This window comes from Vigna umbellata, chromosome 2 (genome assembly GCF_029865625.1).
Source record: "Vigna umbellata cultivar VRB3 chromosome 2, Vumbellata_1.0, whole genome shotgun sequence".
Lineage (NCBI taxonomy): Eukaryota > Viridiplantae > Streptophyta > Magnoliopsida > Fabales > Fabaceae > Vigna > Vigna umbellata.
The window spans coordinates 17,533,026-17,548,870 of record NC_142166.1 but is presented as its reverse complement, the minus strand read 5'-3'; the positions used below and the strand labels follow the sequence as shown (position 1 = coordinate 17,548,870).

The following is a 15,845-nucleotide window of genomic DNA, read 5'->3' as shown; positions in this document are numbered from 1 at the left end:
TTGGAATGTTTGTTTAAGTTTTTTTTAAGAAAACGAATACTTTTTAATATAATAAATTTTAAAAATCAATTAAAAATAATTTAAGTAGTTACTAGTTTTTAAATACAAATACACCTACTTTATTTTTTAGTAGTTACTAGTTGTTAAATAACTTCCATTCTTATTTATGTTGGGTTTTCCATTCTTATTTATGTTGGGTTTTTTCAGTTAGATTATTTTCTTCATTTTTTCTCCAATTAAGTTTTTAAAAGTAAAAAGTTGACTCAATTGAGTCATTGTTGTTAAATTTGGTTAATGGAATTAAGTTTTTGATGACATGACATCTTGATGTGGTAAGCTTTTAGTATGTGACATTTGCAGAGATTTATACATGGAAATTGATAACATTAAACATTTAAAAATTAATGTTTGTTGGTGGATTTTAAAACGTGTAGATGATGTTAAATGTAAACATGAGGATTTAAGGTTTATTGTTCTTGAAGGTTGGAAAGCACTTGAAAGTTTGCAAGACGAAAGTGGGAAAGCGCAAGACGCAAGAATGTCTATGAGGCATTCGTGTTCATCTTCCACTTGCAATAAGTGTCGAAAGCAATTCCGCTTTATCAGCTCTCGCAGAGATGGAGGGTGGAACAGGAAGGACGCATAAAATCTATCATTCATAATTGACCAACGTTACTTTAACAAAATGAAATTAACACCAAGCTTTTTAAAGTAACTCCAAAACATTACTTTGAACTTAACAGGATCAGTTTTACAGTAACATTCTGAATTCAAGACCCATTACTCAAAACAAGAATAAGTTATTCCCATTCTTGTCAATATTCATTAAAGATAAAAAAAAAACATAAGTCTATGATGGACATAAGTAGTACAACAACAGTTAATGGCACATAATGTAGAGATCCATTACTGATATGAAAATGGACATAATAACATACGTTATATTAATACCAAAATGTAGTCATCCATTGTTGATAGAAATACCAATATCTACAATACTGAAACATAAAACATTGTTGATAAAATATTGCTTTCATCTATTACATTTCCTTTCATGTATTAAAATATTTATTAGACATGTCGTCCTATGGTTAAACTTCTTTCGCATGTGCTTGACCCTCAGAAAATGGAATGGGTTCTTCTCCCTATGGTTGCACAACAGGTTCTTCATTTCTTTTGGGACGTGTTATGTTTTTGCCCACTTCCCTATACAACTTACATCTCTTCAGCAATCCACCTTTTGTCATTCTTGTGGTATCATTTTTCATCTTCCACTGCTCTAACCTCCTTTACTTCTTAGGTCTGCTACACAACTTTTTTTTTATGGAGGCATGGCGTTAGGATATTGGGTGATCTCCCAGAGATTGTTTCCATTAATAGGATAGATAATAAAGGAGTAAATTTCTTCATAGGTTGACTTCTGAAAGCAAGAAGGTATGTAGTCGTCTCCATCTATGTTTAGAAACCTCATTGCTGCCAATGCATGAACATAAGGTATTCCACTAAAGCTCTATTTTCTGCAGGACCATGAATATTCATCTATGTTCACCACAAAATTTTCCCACTTTGTGCCACACTACTATCACTAATGTCATGTTCTTCCAAATCTGACTCAGAAATAGCACTCCAATCTGACCTCTCTATTTCAAGTAAAACAAATTCAACTTTAACCTCCATATTACCAGAACTTTCACTTTCTCTAAAGTCATACTAGACATTTATGTTAACTAACCCATCCATACTATTCACCTCACCATTATCATCATCATCTAATGTACTCCATTCACAGACTTGTACTTTTATGTCCTCCAACTCTACTACTTCTATTTTGTTCGCCTCACCATCATTTAATTCTATCTTGTCAACCTCAACATCATCTACTTCTAACCTGTCACCCTCAACATCATCTACTTCTAACCTCTCACCCTCACCATCATGTGCTTCTCTCCTCTTAGCCTCACCATGATTATCATCAACTTCTATTCTCTCACCGACAACATCATCTGCTTCTCTCCTCTCACCATGACCTTCATCAACTTTTATTCTCTCACCCTCAACATCATTTGCTTCTATTTTCTCAGCCTAATCATCATCAACTTCTATCCTGTCATTGTTAGCACCTACCCACTCATCCAACTATTGTGTTACATCACCATCTCCCAAGGATTGGCTACGACATACGCCATCAACATCATGTATTTTTGTGGCCTGACCAAACTGTTCAGTTACACCACCATCATCTTCTTTTGTCCTCTCATCCAACACTGCACCCTTACCACCGTCATGCATTACTGGTGCAACTTCCTCACGTCCTTCATCAACATCATATTCAATCATGTGAATGACATCATGTTGAGACACAATGTGCACAACATATAAATGAACCTGACCATTTACCTTAGCTAAATTTGCCATATGCATGGCTCCTATGTCATCACACAATGCTTCTAGCCTATCATCTAACACAGAACCACATCCAATAGAGAACCACAATACCTTAAATCCATCATACCCAAGCTCTTTTACTACACTCACTACAACAAAGTAACTCCACAAGTCAGGGTCAAAATACATAGTATCAGTTTCACCTTCATACTTGAGGCACCCTTCGTTCACGAACTTCCTCCCATGGTGAATAACAACCTCTATATCATCCTCTATAACTGATAACACAATCAACAATATTCTACACCTATAAATAACCATAAAACGACAAGAAACATCGTATATTAAAATGAATACCAAGTGATAATGACAGAAGAAAGGAACTTTAACTATGGGGACCAGAACCGCAATATGCATACAACACGTTTTCGGACAACCCCAACCCCACATTCTAAAAAGCATGGCCACATAACTACAAAAAAACACTGAATATCAAATTGAAAAATACCAATACTATAGATACTAACCTTCCACAAAATTTCACTCCAACCACTTGCGATACACGTCCAAGGACTTCGCGATTCACGTCAAACCTCCAGATACCAAGGATCACTACAATCACGAACCTTCAAAACCCTAATTAACCAAATACCCTCTCTAGTAACGACTTCGCGCAACGTCCAAGAACACTCTACTTCAGATTTTTAATCCCAATTTCAATGAACCCTAATTCCTAATCACATTATACATTTCAGAAATAACTAATTTAAAATGTTTAATGTTATGAAATTCCACTTATAAAAACCTCTGCGAAGGCTATATACTAAAAACTTTCCACGTCAAGGTGTCAGGTCATAAAAAACTTAACTTTGTTAACCCAATTTAATGAAAGGGACTAAAGTGAGTCAATTTTTTATTTTTAAGGACTCAATTGGAAAAAAATTAACAAAGTGATCTAACTCGAAAATCCAACATAAATAATAACTCCAAAAGTGGTTTAACCTTACTAGTTTTTAGTAGAAATCATATTGTTTTAACAAAATAATATTAATTTTATTCAAAGTTAATTGTGGATTGCATATTCATATGCACTAAATATTTTCAATAACGTGTATGTAGTTCTTTTTGGAGAGATTGACGTTTGTGCGATAAATAATATTTTTAAAATACACAAATCATTTATTAGACAAGACTCTTACTTAACGCACGTGCAATGAAGGCATAATGTTGACATTCATTTTATATGTCATGTAATGATATATTTTAATGAGAGGTGCTCAAGAATTTTAATTTTATGAAAGTGCAAAGAAAGAAAAAAACCTTTTCATTATTAGAGAAATGAAACGTCAACAGGAAAAAAGAAATTAAAGTTTCATAAAAAACATATTGATTTCCTTGGTTTGCATTGAACGACCACAAACCAATGTTATATAGAAAAAACGTGGAATAACATTTTCATAATATTTTTCCCTTAATTACTTGCTTGATCTCCATTTTAGTGAGAAAATTTCTTAGTTTCCGTTTTTTTAAAATGTTTTAATTGTTTTAACTTTTTGAAAATAGTGTCTTAGTTAGGTTTTTGTTTAGAAAAAAATTACTAACAACATTAACTATATGTTACAAATAAATTTATAGTTTTTTTTACTTTAAAATTCTTTTTTTTTTCACATAACAGGGTTATTAGTATGACACATAACACTATCAGTATTAGATAACAGACAATGTTACGTGTTATACATGTTTATTTAATTCAATTTAGTTGTATTTTTTTTTTCAAAATGAAATAATATTGTCCCTTTTTAAATTCAATCAAATTTATTATTTGTATAAATGTTATATATATATATATATATATATATATATATATATATATATATATATATATATATATATATATATATATATATATATATATATATATGGGTTTGTTAACTTGCGTAGTATGTTTTTCAATTGGTATATTTTAGCAATGTGTACCGAGTTTTAGCAAACAAAAATACTCTCATATATTATGGATTCTAAGTTTTAAGGTGAAGACTATTTGAATAATTTTCACTCTCAAAACTAAAAAAAACAAGAAACCCCAAAACTCTTACTCACCACCCTGATTTCTCTCAACTCTTTATCTTTCATCTCTCTCACTCCAACATTTTCTTTGTCATCCTATGGTAGTCCCAACTGAAAAAAAAAAAATCAAAAACACAGTTGTAAACAATCTTTCAAAAAATGATTTTATGATGAATTTTCATTTTATAATTTGTCTCATCTAATTTTCACAAGTATAATGACATATGAAGGAATTAGTAATTGACTTGGAAAAAATCAGAAATACTCGCGGTTGAATAATTTCTTACAAAAAATGATTTTATAATGAGTTTTTGTTTTATAATTTTTGTCTTATCTAATTTTATCTAATTTTCACAAGCATAATGACATTAAAGGAATTGGTAATTGACCTGGAAAAAATCAGAAACACTCGTTGTTAAACAATTTCTTACAAAAAATGATTTTATAATGAGTTTTCATTTTATAATTTTTTTCTTATCTAATTTTCACAAGTATAATGACATCTGAAGGAATTGGTAATTGGCCTAGAAGGTTTTTGAAGAGATCATGATTCAACATCTGTAGATGATGAAATTAGAGACATTAGTGAAGATGATGAAATTGAAGAGATCTTGAATGAACCTTTGCCTGAAGGTGAATATGCCACTCACTCAACTCTTTAGAAGGGCAAATTGTTTAACGGCGAGTGTTTCTGATTTTTTCACTTGGGGCTACCGTAGGGATGAGAGAAAAAATTTTAGAGTGAGAGAGATGAAAGAGAAAGGGTTAAGAAAAATGAGGGAGGTGGGTAAGGGTTTGAGGTTTTTTTGTTTCTTTTTTAGTTTTGAGAATAAAATTATTCAAATACCCTTAACCTTAAAACTTAGAATCCATAATATATGAGGATATTTTTATCTACTAAAACTCGGTACACATTGCTAAAATTTACCAACTGAAAAACAAGCGTACACAATTTAGGAAACCTCATATATGACAGAGAATTCTGATTTGGGTACGGGTATGAGTATGGGTAATACTCAAATTTTTCAATTGAATATGGGTAATACTGTTTTGATACTTTTTACATAATTATGTTTAATTTCTAACTCATTATTATAAGTCTAATTTTATCACCATAATTGCATAAATAAATTTTATGTACTATAATATAATAATTTAAAATAATTGCTATGAATTTTTTATCACCATCCAATATATATTGAAGTTCAAAAGATGAAATATTTATGTTAAAATTTTTAATTATTATTAGTTTAATATTTGTTCTTTGTGTGATTTTGAAATTGATGAATTATAATTTTTATTACGCTTAAATACTCTTTGGGTTCTTATTTTCGTCGACTTTGTTCAATGTGTGACTAATTTTCTTTTTCAGATGTTCAATGTGGTTCCTAATTTAGTAAATTATGTTCAACTTGGTCCTTTTCCATAATTCTACCTAAATTGTTAATGTAAGAGGATTAATCTTTATCACATGTTAGTTTGTGATATTTTAATTTTTATTAATTTTTTTAAAAATTTGTCTTTATTTACAATAAGTTGTCACTGTATCAAATCACATTGTGTCACGTGGCAATGTCAGTGTCACGTATGAAGTCAGTATTAGTCTTGTGTGTCAGTGTCTTGTATTCAACTTAGTCCTAATTATTATTAATTTTTTCAATTTAGTTCTAATTTTTATTCATTTTGTTCAATTTAATTCTAATTTTGTCCCTCTATAAATTAAGACAAAATTCAATTTTTATTAAAATTCATATTTTTATTAAATATTTCTTCATTATTTTTAAGCTAACTCTAACTCTAACTATATCACTGAAATATAATTATTAGATCCATGTATAATTTTTTCTACATGTAAAAAATAGGGTTAGAATTGGTTTAAGAATAATGAATTTTTTTTTTCTAATTTTAAAATAATAAATAATTTTCCTTCTAACTCTAAAAAGAAATTAGAGTTTTCCTTCTAATTTTAGAAATAAATTAGATTTTTTCTTCCATGAGAATTACAATTTGTACTTGTTTTGTAAAAACACTTTGTTGTGTTGAAATATTCATAAGTGAATTAAAAAGTACTTTACAAATTAAGCGTTTAACAACTTGTGTAGATCATTTAATCCTTAACAAAGTTATTAAACGATTTTTTTGGCAAAAAGTTTTCCACAACATTATTCACCTCTTCTCCTTCCCTTCCACCCCTCCTCTTCTAGTGTTTTGTAGTTATTTCAAGATAGGAAGAATAACACTCTGAATTTTACGCTGTCATTTTCTCTAAAGTTTTCATCGTCTAACACTTTCTTTGAAAAAGAAAAGTTTTATTACAAGCCTTCATATTTCTTTGTATTGAAAACTTATCCTCTCTATGAGAGTTATAATTTGGAATTTTTTTGTAAAAAACCTTTGTTGTGTTTTTATATTTAGAAGTAAATTAAAACACTTGGTTGGTTAACTCAGTGGAGTTAAACGGTCTAGTCAGTTGTACTAGTGAGATATCAGGAGTGTTTAAACTCGTCTAACCAGTTAGGTAAGTTTGTAAAACCAAGAGTGTTCAAACTCATTTGTAATCTTTGGAAAGATTAGTGAAACCTCTTAAGAGTGTTTAAGGAAGAACTGGATGTAGCTTAGTTTGGAGCGAACTAGTATAAAAATAAGTTTGTGTTATTGCTTTCGGTTTTAAAAATTTTCCTAAACAATTTAGAAATACTTAAGTGTTTCACACTTATTGCAGATTTCCTAATCCCTGCAAAAGTACTTAAACACTTATTTGCGAAAACTTTTAAAAACTTTATTAAGCCTATCTTGGAGGGAAATAATACCACATGGAGAGGAGGAGAGGCTCATCCTTGGAGCCAAACATACCTAAGTGCATATGGAGAAGCATGAGTAGTTGACCTTTTCTTCTAGAAGGTTAAGGGCGCATATGACTGGCTTGGAGACCAAGCTAGGTTTCTCTCATTTTCAAGACACATCCTTTAGACCTAGCTTCTAGAAGCTTAGATTGTCTTTTTATGTGTACACCATTTGGCTTTGTATTAGTTCAAAGAGACTTTTACCATCAAGTACATAAAGGGCTTTTCAAGACTTTTGAAAGGGTTGAATGTTTTGAGAAAATACATACATTATATTCGACCATTGTCTTTGCTCTCTTTTATGAGTGTTCTTTTCTTAGCCTCATCTTGAGACTTGCACTCAAGTGGTGGCATCCTTACTCATTTTGGGTTGGTGAAACTTTATGCCCCCCTAAGTGACGTGTTTCCCTTTAGTTTCTCATCCCCTCTTCTTATCTTCCCACTTTGTTAGTTTTTTTTTTCTTTCATTTTGGCTACTTATATGCATGCTAGATTAATCCGTTTGTGTTTATATTGTTGTAAGACCTGAGAAATGTAGTAATTAGGGAATAAAGTGGGTTTGAGATTTGAGTTTTATTGCTTGGGAATTGGTGTTTAATGTCTAGGTGTTTCTTAGAATTATAATTACTATGTTAATTATTTAATGTTAGTATTGATAAAGTGCAACACATGATTGATATGTTATTAAATTGGTGATTTGTGTGTGTATGTGATGTTACCAATGTGATGTGTTGGTTTGTTGTTAGGAATGTTGTTTAGGATGGAATGGATGTGGGTTCAATGCCTAGGGAAAAAAGTTTAAGAGAAACTTAGATTTTAATTGTATTTTTGGCCTAGGGACAAAAGGGTCTTTTTACCTTCATCAAATGGTGCAGAAATTAAGTTAAGGAGGTTTAGAAAGTAAAAGAATGAAAATAAAATATGAATAATAAAAAGGTTACATGGATTTTAAAAGATTTACTAGTTATTGATATTTTAAAAAGTAGTTGAGATAATATGGGAGAGGAAATCTTGGTGGGTTTTTAGAGATAAAGTGAGAGATTTTATTAAAACCAAAAAAATAGAAATAGAGGGAGAAGAGATAAAAAGGAGAATAGTAAAATGGGTTTGCACATTGTTACCCTAATTCTAAAATTGAAAAAGAGAGAGATAAGGGAGAGGAGAGACGTTTTCTAGGAGACAAGAGGAAGAGTTGTAGCAAACCTTAGTGCAAGGGAAGATTTATGGTGTTTTTGAAGTATAGATAAAGCCCTAGTATTGGCCAAGGTATGGAGATGTTTTTAATTTATTTTTTTTCTTGTTGCTTGTATGATGAATAGGGTTTGTTCTTGATTACCTTGAAAGTTAATGTTCACTAGTGCAAAATTGATCTTTAACGTCACCCCATAGACGTCCGTCCACCAAAACTCCAACGTAAATAATTGACCGGTTACATAAATGTAAATAATTGCGTGTGGAGACGTCCGTCCTAAAAGGGGCCGGACGTCTATAATATTGTAGACGTCCGACCCCTCTAACGGACGTTCAAAAGTCTGACGGGAGAGTTGAAGATTCAGCCTTTTGAACGTCCGTCCTGGAGGGAGCCGGACGTCTATATATATTAAACGTCCGGCCCATAAGGGACGGACGTTCAAAAGACTGACGGGTTAAACTACCCTGTCAGCATCTTGAACGTCCGTCCTAGAGGGGGACGGACGTTTAATATATATAGACGTTCGTCCCCCTCCAGGACGGACGTTCAAGAGGCTGACAGAGTACTTGAACCGGTCAGCCACTTGAACGTCCGTCCTGGAGGGGGACGAACGTCTATATATATTAAACGTCCGTTCCCCTCCAGGACGGACGTTCAAGTGGCTGACAGGTTCAACTACTCTGTCAGCCTCTTGAACGTCCGTCCTGGAGGGGGACGGACGTTTAATATATATAGACGTCTGTCCCCCTCCAGGACGGACGTTCAAGAGGCTGACAGAGTAGTTGAACCGGTCAGCCACTTGAACGTCCGTCCTGGAGGGGGACGGACGTCTATATATATTAAACGCCCGTCCCCCTCCAGGACGGACGTTCAAGTGGCTGACAGGTTCAACTACTCTGTCAGCCTCTTGAACGTCCGTCCTGGAGGGGGACGAACGTTTAATATATATAGATGTCCGTCCCCCTCCAGGACGGACGTTCAAAGTGCTGACAGAGTTGTTGAACCAGTCAACCCCTTGAACGTCCGTCCTGGAGGGGGACGGACGTCTATATATATTAAACGTCCGTCCCCCTCCAGGACGGACGTTCAAGTGGCTGACAGGTTCAACTACTCTTTCAGCCTCTTGAACGTCCGTCCTGGAGGGGGACGGACGTTTGATATATATAGACGTTCGTCCCCCTCCAGGACGGACGTTCAAGAGGCTGACAGAGTAGTTGAATCGGTCAGCCACTTGAACGTCCGTCCTGGAGGGGGACGGACGTCTATATATATTAAACGTCCGTCCTCCTCCAGGACGGACGTTCAAGTGGCTGACAAGTTCAACTACTCTGTCAGCCTCTTGAACGTCCGTCCTGGAGGGGGACGGACGTTTAATATATTTAGACGTCCGTCCCCCTCCAGGACGGACGTTCAAGGGACTGATGGGTTGAACTTCTGTCAGTCTCTTGAACGTCCGTCTTGGAGGGGGACGGACGTCTACTATATTATAGACGTCCGCCCCTGCCACAACGGACGTTCAAAAGACGTTTAAAATAAGGACTTAGTAACCAAAACGCGAACCCGCGAGGAGTTATGCGAACCCGTGAGAGTTCCCTCTGCGCCTTGCATTTCTAGGTTGGTTTTTATCTGTTTTGGACCGTTTAATCTTACTTTTATTCCGATTAAATTGTTCAGTAATGAAATGTCTTTCATTTGGACCGATTAAAAATCATTTTCTGTGCTTTTTTGTGCAGTTTGTAGAGTGTTCTTGGGCGGCGTTTTTGGCCTACGTTTTAGGTCGTTTACTCCTCCGTCTCCCTCCATTTTCATTTCGAATCTGCTCTTCAGACGTGTTGCAGTGCACAAAAAAACGTCCAAAACCTGTAATCCTAAATAACCCGTAAATAACCCGTCTAATAAAGCCCTTTCTGCAGTAGTGTATAGACGTCCGAGAGGTTCGCAGCGGACGTCTATATAGACGTCCGCCTGACACAGCGGACGTCTATATAGACGTCCGGCCTGACACAACGGACGTCTATATAGACGTCCGGCCTGACACAACGGACGTCTACATAGACGTCACCTGTAAAGACGTCGGTCGAACGTCGGACGTCAAAAAGCCTAAAGAACGGACGTCTATGGCCCTTTCTGCACTAGTGGTTGTTTTGATGCATGGGTATGTATGAGAATATGCTTTGCATGATAATAGGGTTTATATCATGTTTGTATTGGGTTTTCCCTGTGTAAAGTACATATGTTTTTGTTGGGTTATTCTATAATAGGTATTAATGCTAAAGGAGAACAAAGTTATGATGCTTGAGGGGGTTTTACCATGAAAATATATGTTATAAAGATGGTATGATAATCATATATAGAATACTGGGTTTGTTAGGTTATAATTTGCATAATGATGTGTTTTGGATGATTCAAGTGACATAATGTATGCATTAGGGTTTGATCATAAGGGTGTATGAGGTCAAAATACATGCATGACGTATTAGATATGTTTGCTCGTGATCTACGGTTGTTGTATGTGTGTTTTAAACACTTGAATTTTGTCCAAGATGTGTTTTGAATTGACAATAATCAATTATTATTAGTTATAATCAATTATCTACGCATTGATTTTGAGTGTTCTTTCAGGAATAATCGATTATCCTTTGATGTATGATGAATTTGGAAGTTCGTTGTGTTAGAACCATAAAATAATCAATTATCATAAGTGATAATCGATTATCACAGATTATTTTGTGTAAATGTGAACCTCTGGGGAATAATGGATTATCACTTATGATAATCGATTATCTTAGTGTATTTTTATTGGAAAAGTGTGTTTTGATGAAGAAGGGACGTGGACCAAGCTTGAGGAGCTAGGAAATGTGAGAGAGTGAGGTTAGTGATTATGTTTAGGGTCAGTTTTGACTTGTAGTTGAGGTTGAAGCATGAGTGAGTGTTAGGGTGTACCTGAGTATGTTGTTGATGAGCATGAGAGTGGAGGATAGGTTTACTAATTGTATTTAGTAAATCCTGGTTCTATCTGCAGAGGGTGCTTCCTTTTGCCTTGTGTACAAAGGAAGGGTTATTCCGGTATTGAACCTTCCTTGTGTGGGGGTGATAGTGTTATCCTTATCCTTGTGTGACAAGATTACTTGTTCTTAAGCTGTATTGCGAGACTACTCGAACATATCTATAGGACATGCTACAAATTGGTTTGTAGGAGCAGTTATATATTGATCTATAGGAGCGACTACAAACAAGTGAGGTAGGGTACAAGAGTGAGACTGACTCTTTCCACTAGGGTATTCATGGTACGGTGATGTTCATGGTGTTGTTTATGACTAGGATAGTAATGACAGTGATGTATCTATGATGATGATCATGGTATTGGAGATGCTCCAGGTGATGCTATGTTGATAATGATGTTACTATAATGGTTATAGTAAGTAGTTAGGATTGGTGCTAATGAGTGGATAGACCAAGGGTCTATGTGTGAGATGTTAGTAATATCATCAATGGTCAAGGAATCAAGGATCGAGGATCGAAGATCAAGGATCAAAGATCGGGGATCGAGAATTGAGTAATTCATTCTGACTAAGTTGTCATGCTAGAGGATTAGGAATCTTATTGTTATGACTATTGGGTATCGGGTGGTTTATGGTTGATATATATTTAGTGTGTTTATATCTTATTATTATTATGATTGTTTTATAGGTAGCTTACCTCATACGTATTTGTGTTTGTGTGATATGAATGAAATTATCAGTGATGATCGTATAATGTGTTATACGTGAGCATATGATGTTGCAGATGGTGTTGAGGCATGATAGATTCGAGAGCTGACGGGGAACAAATTTGGAATTTTTAAAGAAAGCTGTTTTGTTAAATTTAAGACAATGTAGTTGGAATTATTTTATTTCATTCGTTATTTCCATTATTTTGAATAATGTAATTGGACAAGTCTTTTGAAACTCATATGCTTTGAATAAATTATACATGTTTAAATAGTAAGGTTTTGAAAAATTTGTTTCCGTGCTATGATAGAAAGTTGAAGTTTCCACTTTTTTAATAACTCATGACACCTTAAAATTTGGGGGCGTTAGAATTGTCATCGTTGTTTGTTTTTTTGTTTAAATGACTTTTTCTCTTCTCATGAACTCCTTAAAGTGTACTTTCACATCTAAATAACCTTGATTATCTTAATGTTCATTGAGAATCTTCATAGAGTTTCTTAATCACTCAACACTATATTCTTTAAAATAAAAAGTGGGTTGTTATTAAGTATATAATTTTTGTATTGTAGATCCTTTTAGTAAATGAAGTATTATTTATCTTTCAATAATTTAGTTTTTCTCGTATACGATTTGTAAATATATTTTATATACTTGGTTTGTGTTTTTTTATCAACTATGTAATGGTTTAAATATTAGTAAATTGAATCCAATTAGAGTGTTATAATTAAAAACAAGACTTTATCCATACACTTGCATTTATTAAACTAATATAACTTTTCAATTACTTTTGTTGTTTAATTACTATTACAAATTTGGTTATTAAAAAAATTGAAAATATTCTTACATATTGATAAAAAAATAATTAACTACGATATTTAGAAGTGAAATGAAAACTCTCAGTTCAAAAGTATAAATATTATCCTCATTAGTTTTAAGTGTTTCTAAGTAAATACTTAAGTAGAAAAAGAAAATCTATTAAAAGTGATCAAATGATGTTTTTTATGTGTACAAAATCAATAACAAGGTTAAAAAAAACATGGCATCTAAGGTTAAAAATGCAACATTGGTGTGATAAATTTGATAATGAAAAGTGGCAAGTGATGGTGATGCAAGACCAAATATGGCTATTCCTTATGTAACGTGCTACCAGTGCTCCATCTTTTCAACAAAAGGAATAAATACAGAAGAAAAATGTCAATTTATATAAATCACTCCAAATTTAGGTTATGTTTAAACTAGTTTTTACATAAACTTTCTCAAAGAAATAAAATTACTCATAAGTTAAAATTAAATAATAAATAAGTTAAAATAAAAATTTAGATTTTTATGCAAATGTATAAATTAATTTTAATTTGCAAAAAAAAAAAGAGTTGGTGTGAAATTTGTTCCAAAGATCCTTAAGTTATTCTTTGATAATGAGAGACAAGGAATAGAATAAAAGGACGTGATTGTTTATTCCTTTGTTTTTCACTTCAATTTCGAAATCGCGTTTGCTCAGAATAATAAACGAGGCGAAGTCATACCGTGTGCCGCCCCACTATACAAATAAATCACATATCATTAACCATAACAGCAAATATATTATTATAGTGTCGAGATTATCTTATAATCTTTACATAAGACATTTTTATTAGAAGATAATTAAAATTTAAGTTTCAAAAACCGGCTAACGGTAAATTTAAAACTCATGATAAGTAAACCGCTAATTCATAAAAATAAATCTTTAAGAAAAAAACTTTTTTTCTCAAAAAAAATTAGTTATGATAAAAGGTATTCTAATATGAGAAGCTCTAAAAGTAATCGTGGTATAATAGAATAAAAAAATCAACTAAGATGATTGAAAAACGTAATTATAACGTATCTATGACAATGAAATTATTGTATTAGTACGGAAAACGGACACGTTGCTCCCACCAATTCGGAAGCGGTTTTCCGTTACCGCGTTAAGTCATGTACCAAATTTGAATTGCAATTTTTAAGTGTTTATTTATGACATTAATTAATCGGTTGACCTGTAATATCTTGCCACGTACCCTTGTCGTGGCTTCCATGTCCTTGTTAATCAATTATTGTGTTTTGAAAATTGGAACACTCTGGGCAACTTCATAGGTTTATTAGAATTTATGATACACCGCCTCCACACGTCGTCAAACCGACATCAAAACATATATATATATATACACACACAAGACAGTTTCATACATCTAGTTTAAATTTTTGGTAGTTTAAATTTTTGGTAGAGTCTGTGAGTTTGTTTGGTCCAACATACAGACATATAGAAAGGAGTGTGTATTGTGAGATGGGGCAGAAGGTTGGGTTAGAGGATGTTGTGAGATACTTTGATGAAGATGGTGATGGAAAGGTTTCGCCTTTGGAGCTGAAGCAGGGGTTAGGGATGATGGGTGGTGAGCTTCTGTTGAGAGAGGCTGAGATGGCAATTGCATGTTTGGATTCTGATGGAGATGGGTTGCTGAGTTTGGAGGATTTCGTTGCTCTGATGGAAGGTGGAGGAGAGGAGCAGAAGTTGAAGGACTTGAAGGTGGCTTTTGAGATGTATGACATTGAAGGCTGTGGCTTTATAACTCCAAAGAGCTTGAAGAGGATGCTTAAGAAGATGGGTGAGTCCAAGACCCTTGATGAATGCAAAGCAATGATCAAACACTTTGATTTGAATGGCGATGGCTTCCTCAGCTTTGAAGAATTCAGAATCATGATGCAGTGACCCATAACGCTCATATTTCATTCATTCTTTTGTACATCATGTGTATGTATATTTCTTAATTATGGTGTATTCTGGTTCATTAGTGCCCAATTATTTGTTATGAATAAAGGAATATAATGTTTTTGGATCAAGTTTTACTAATCTCTTGACTCATCCTGATTAGTTGATTCTGAAACGAAATCTTTAACATCTAGTAAATCATATTCATGTAAATAAAGGGATTTTTTAAAAGTTGTGTTAAGTGTTTTGTTTTGCAATTACAAATATTTAATCTTGTTTCTAAATCAATAATTTCGAAGTTGCTATTCGCACTCTCATTCTCCGTTTGGACATATTATCTTTACGGTTTTATAAAAATATCCTGAATATTTCAGTGTGCAATATTTTAAAATGGACTAAATATGATTCTACTCTTTTAACTTCAATGCAAAATTAGATTTAAACTTTGATACAATTTAATTTTTAAACTTGAAAAATAAATAAATATGATTCTCCTTACTCAATTGTTAATGATGAAATGTGAGGCAGATAATGTAAGTCAACATGCAGACCCACAAAAACATTATTTTTAATCTCTTAATCCGTTTAGTTTTGTCTCGCATAACCCTTAATTCACATAGGTCAACTACTGATACCTGTAATTGGCTTGCATAGCTTACATTAACTTAAATTCAACAACCCGTAATGTGTGTTTTTTTTAAACAATTTGCTCAAATTGTGTTTCTTATCATATTCATCTATAGCAATACCTTGCTCATACGCATCCAACTCATCCAAAAATAGTTTCTTCATTTGCATGTTTTTTCTTGTTTCGATTCAGGTCAAAGTCTCTTTGTTTCACTCTGGTTCAAAGTCATTTTTATTCTCAACATACTTATTCTTAAAAGTTAAAAATTATAAAATTAAATATTACTATTTTAGAAAAT

General features: G+C 33.1%; 1 protein-coding gene across 1 annotated transcript; it reads left to right on the top strand.

Annotated features, from left to right (window-relative positions):
- Positions 1 to 14,396: 14,396 nt before the first annotated feature.
- LOC124833471 (uncharacterized) lies at positions 14,397 to 15,060 on the top strand. The gene has a single exon (XM_047307965.2). The coding sequence runs from the start codon at positions 14,497 to 14,499 to the stop codon at positions 14,917 to 14,919; it is 423 nt and encodes a 140-aa protein (XP_047163921.1). The 5' UTR covers positions 14,397 to 14,496; the 3' UTR covers positions 14,920 to 15,060.
- Positions 15,061 to 15,845: the final 785 nt, after the last annotated feature.

Bases quoted from the DNA above. Each gene is read 5' to 3' on its own strand.
- LOC124833471 (XM_047307965.2), top strand. From the start codon at position 14,497: ATGGGGCAGAAGGTTGGGTTAGAGGATGTTGTGAGATACTTTGATGAA.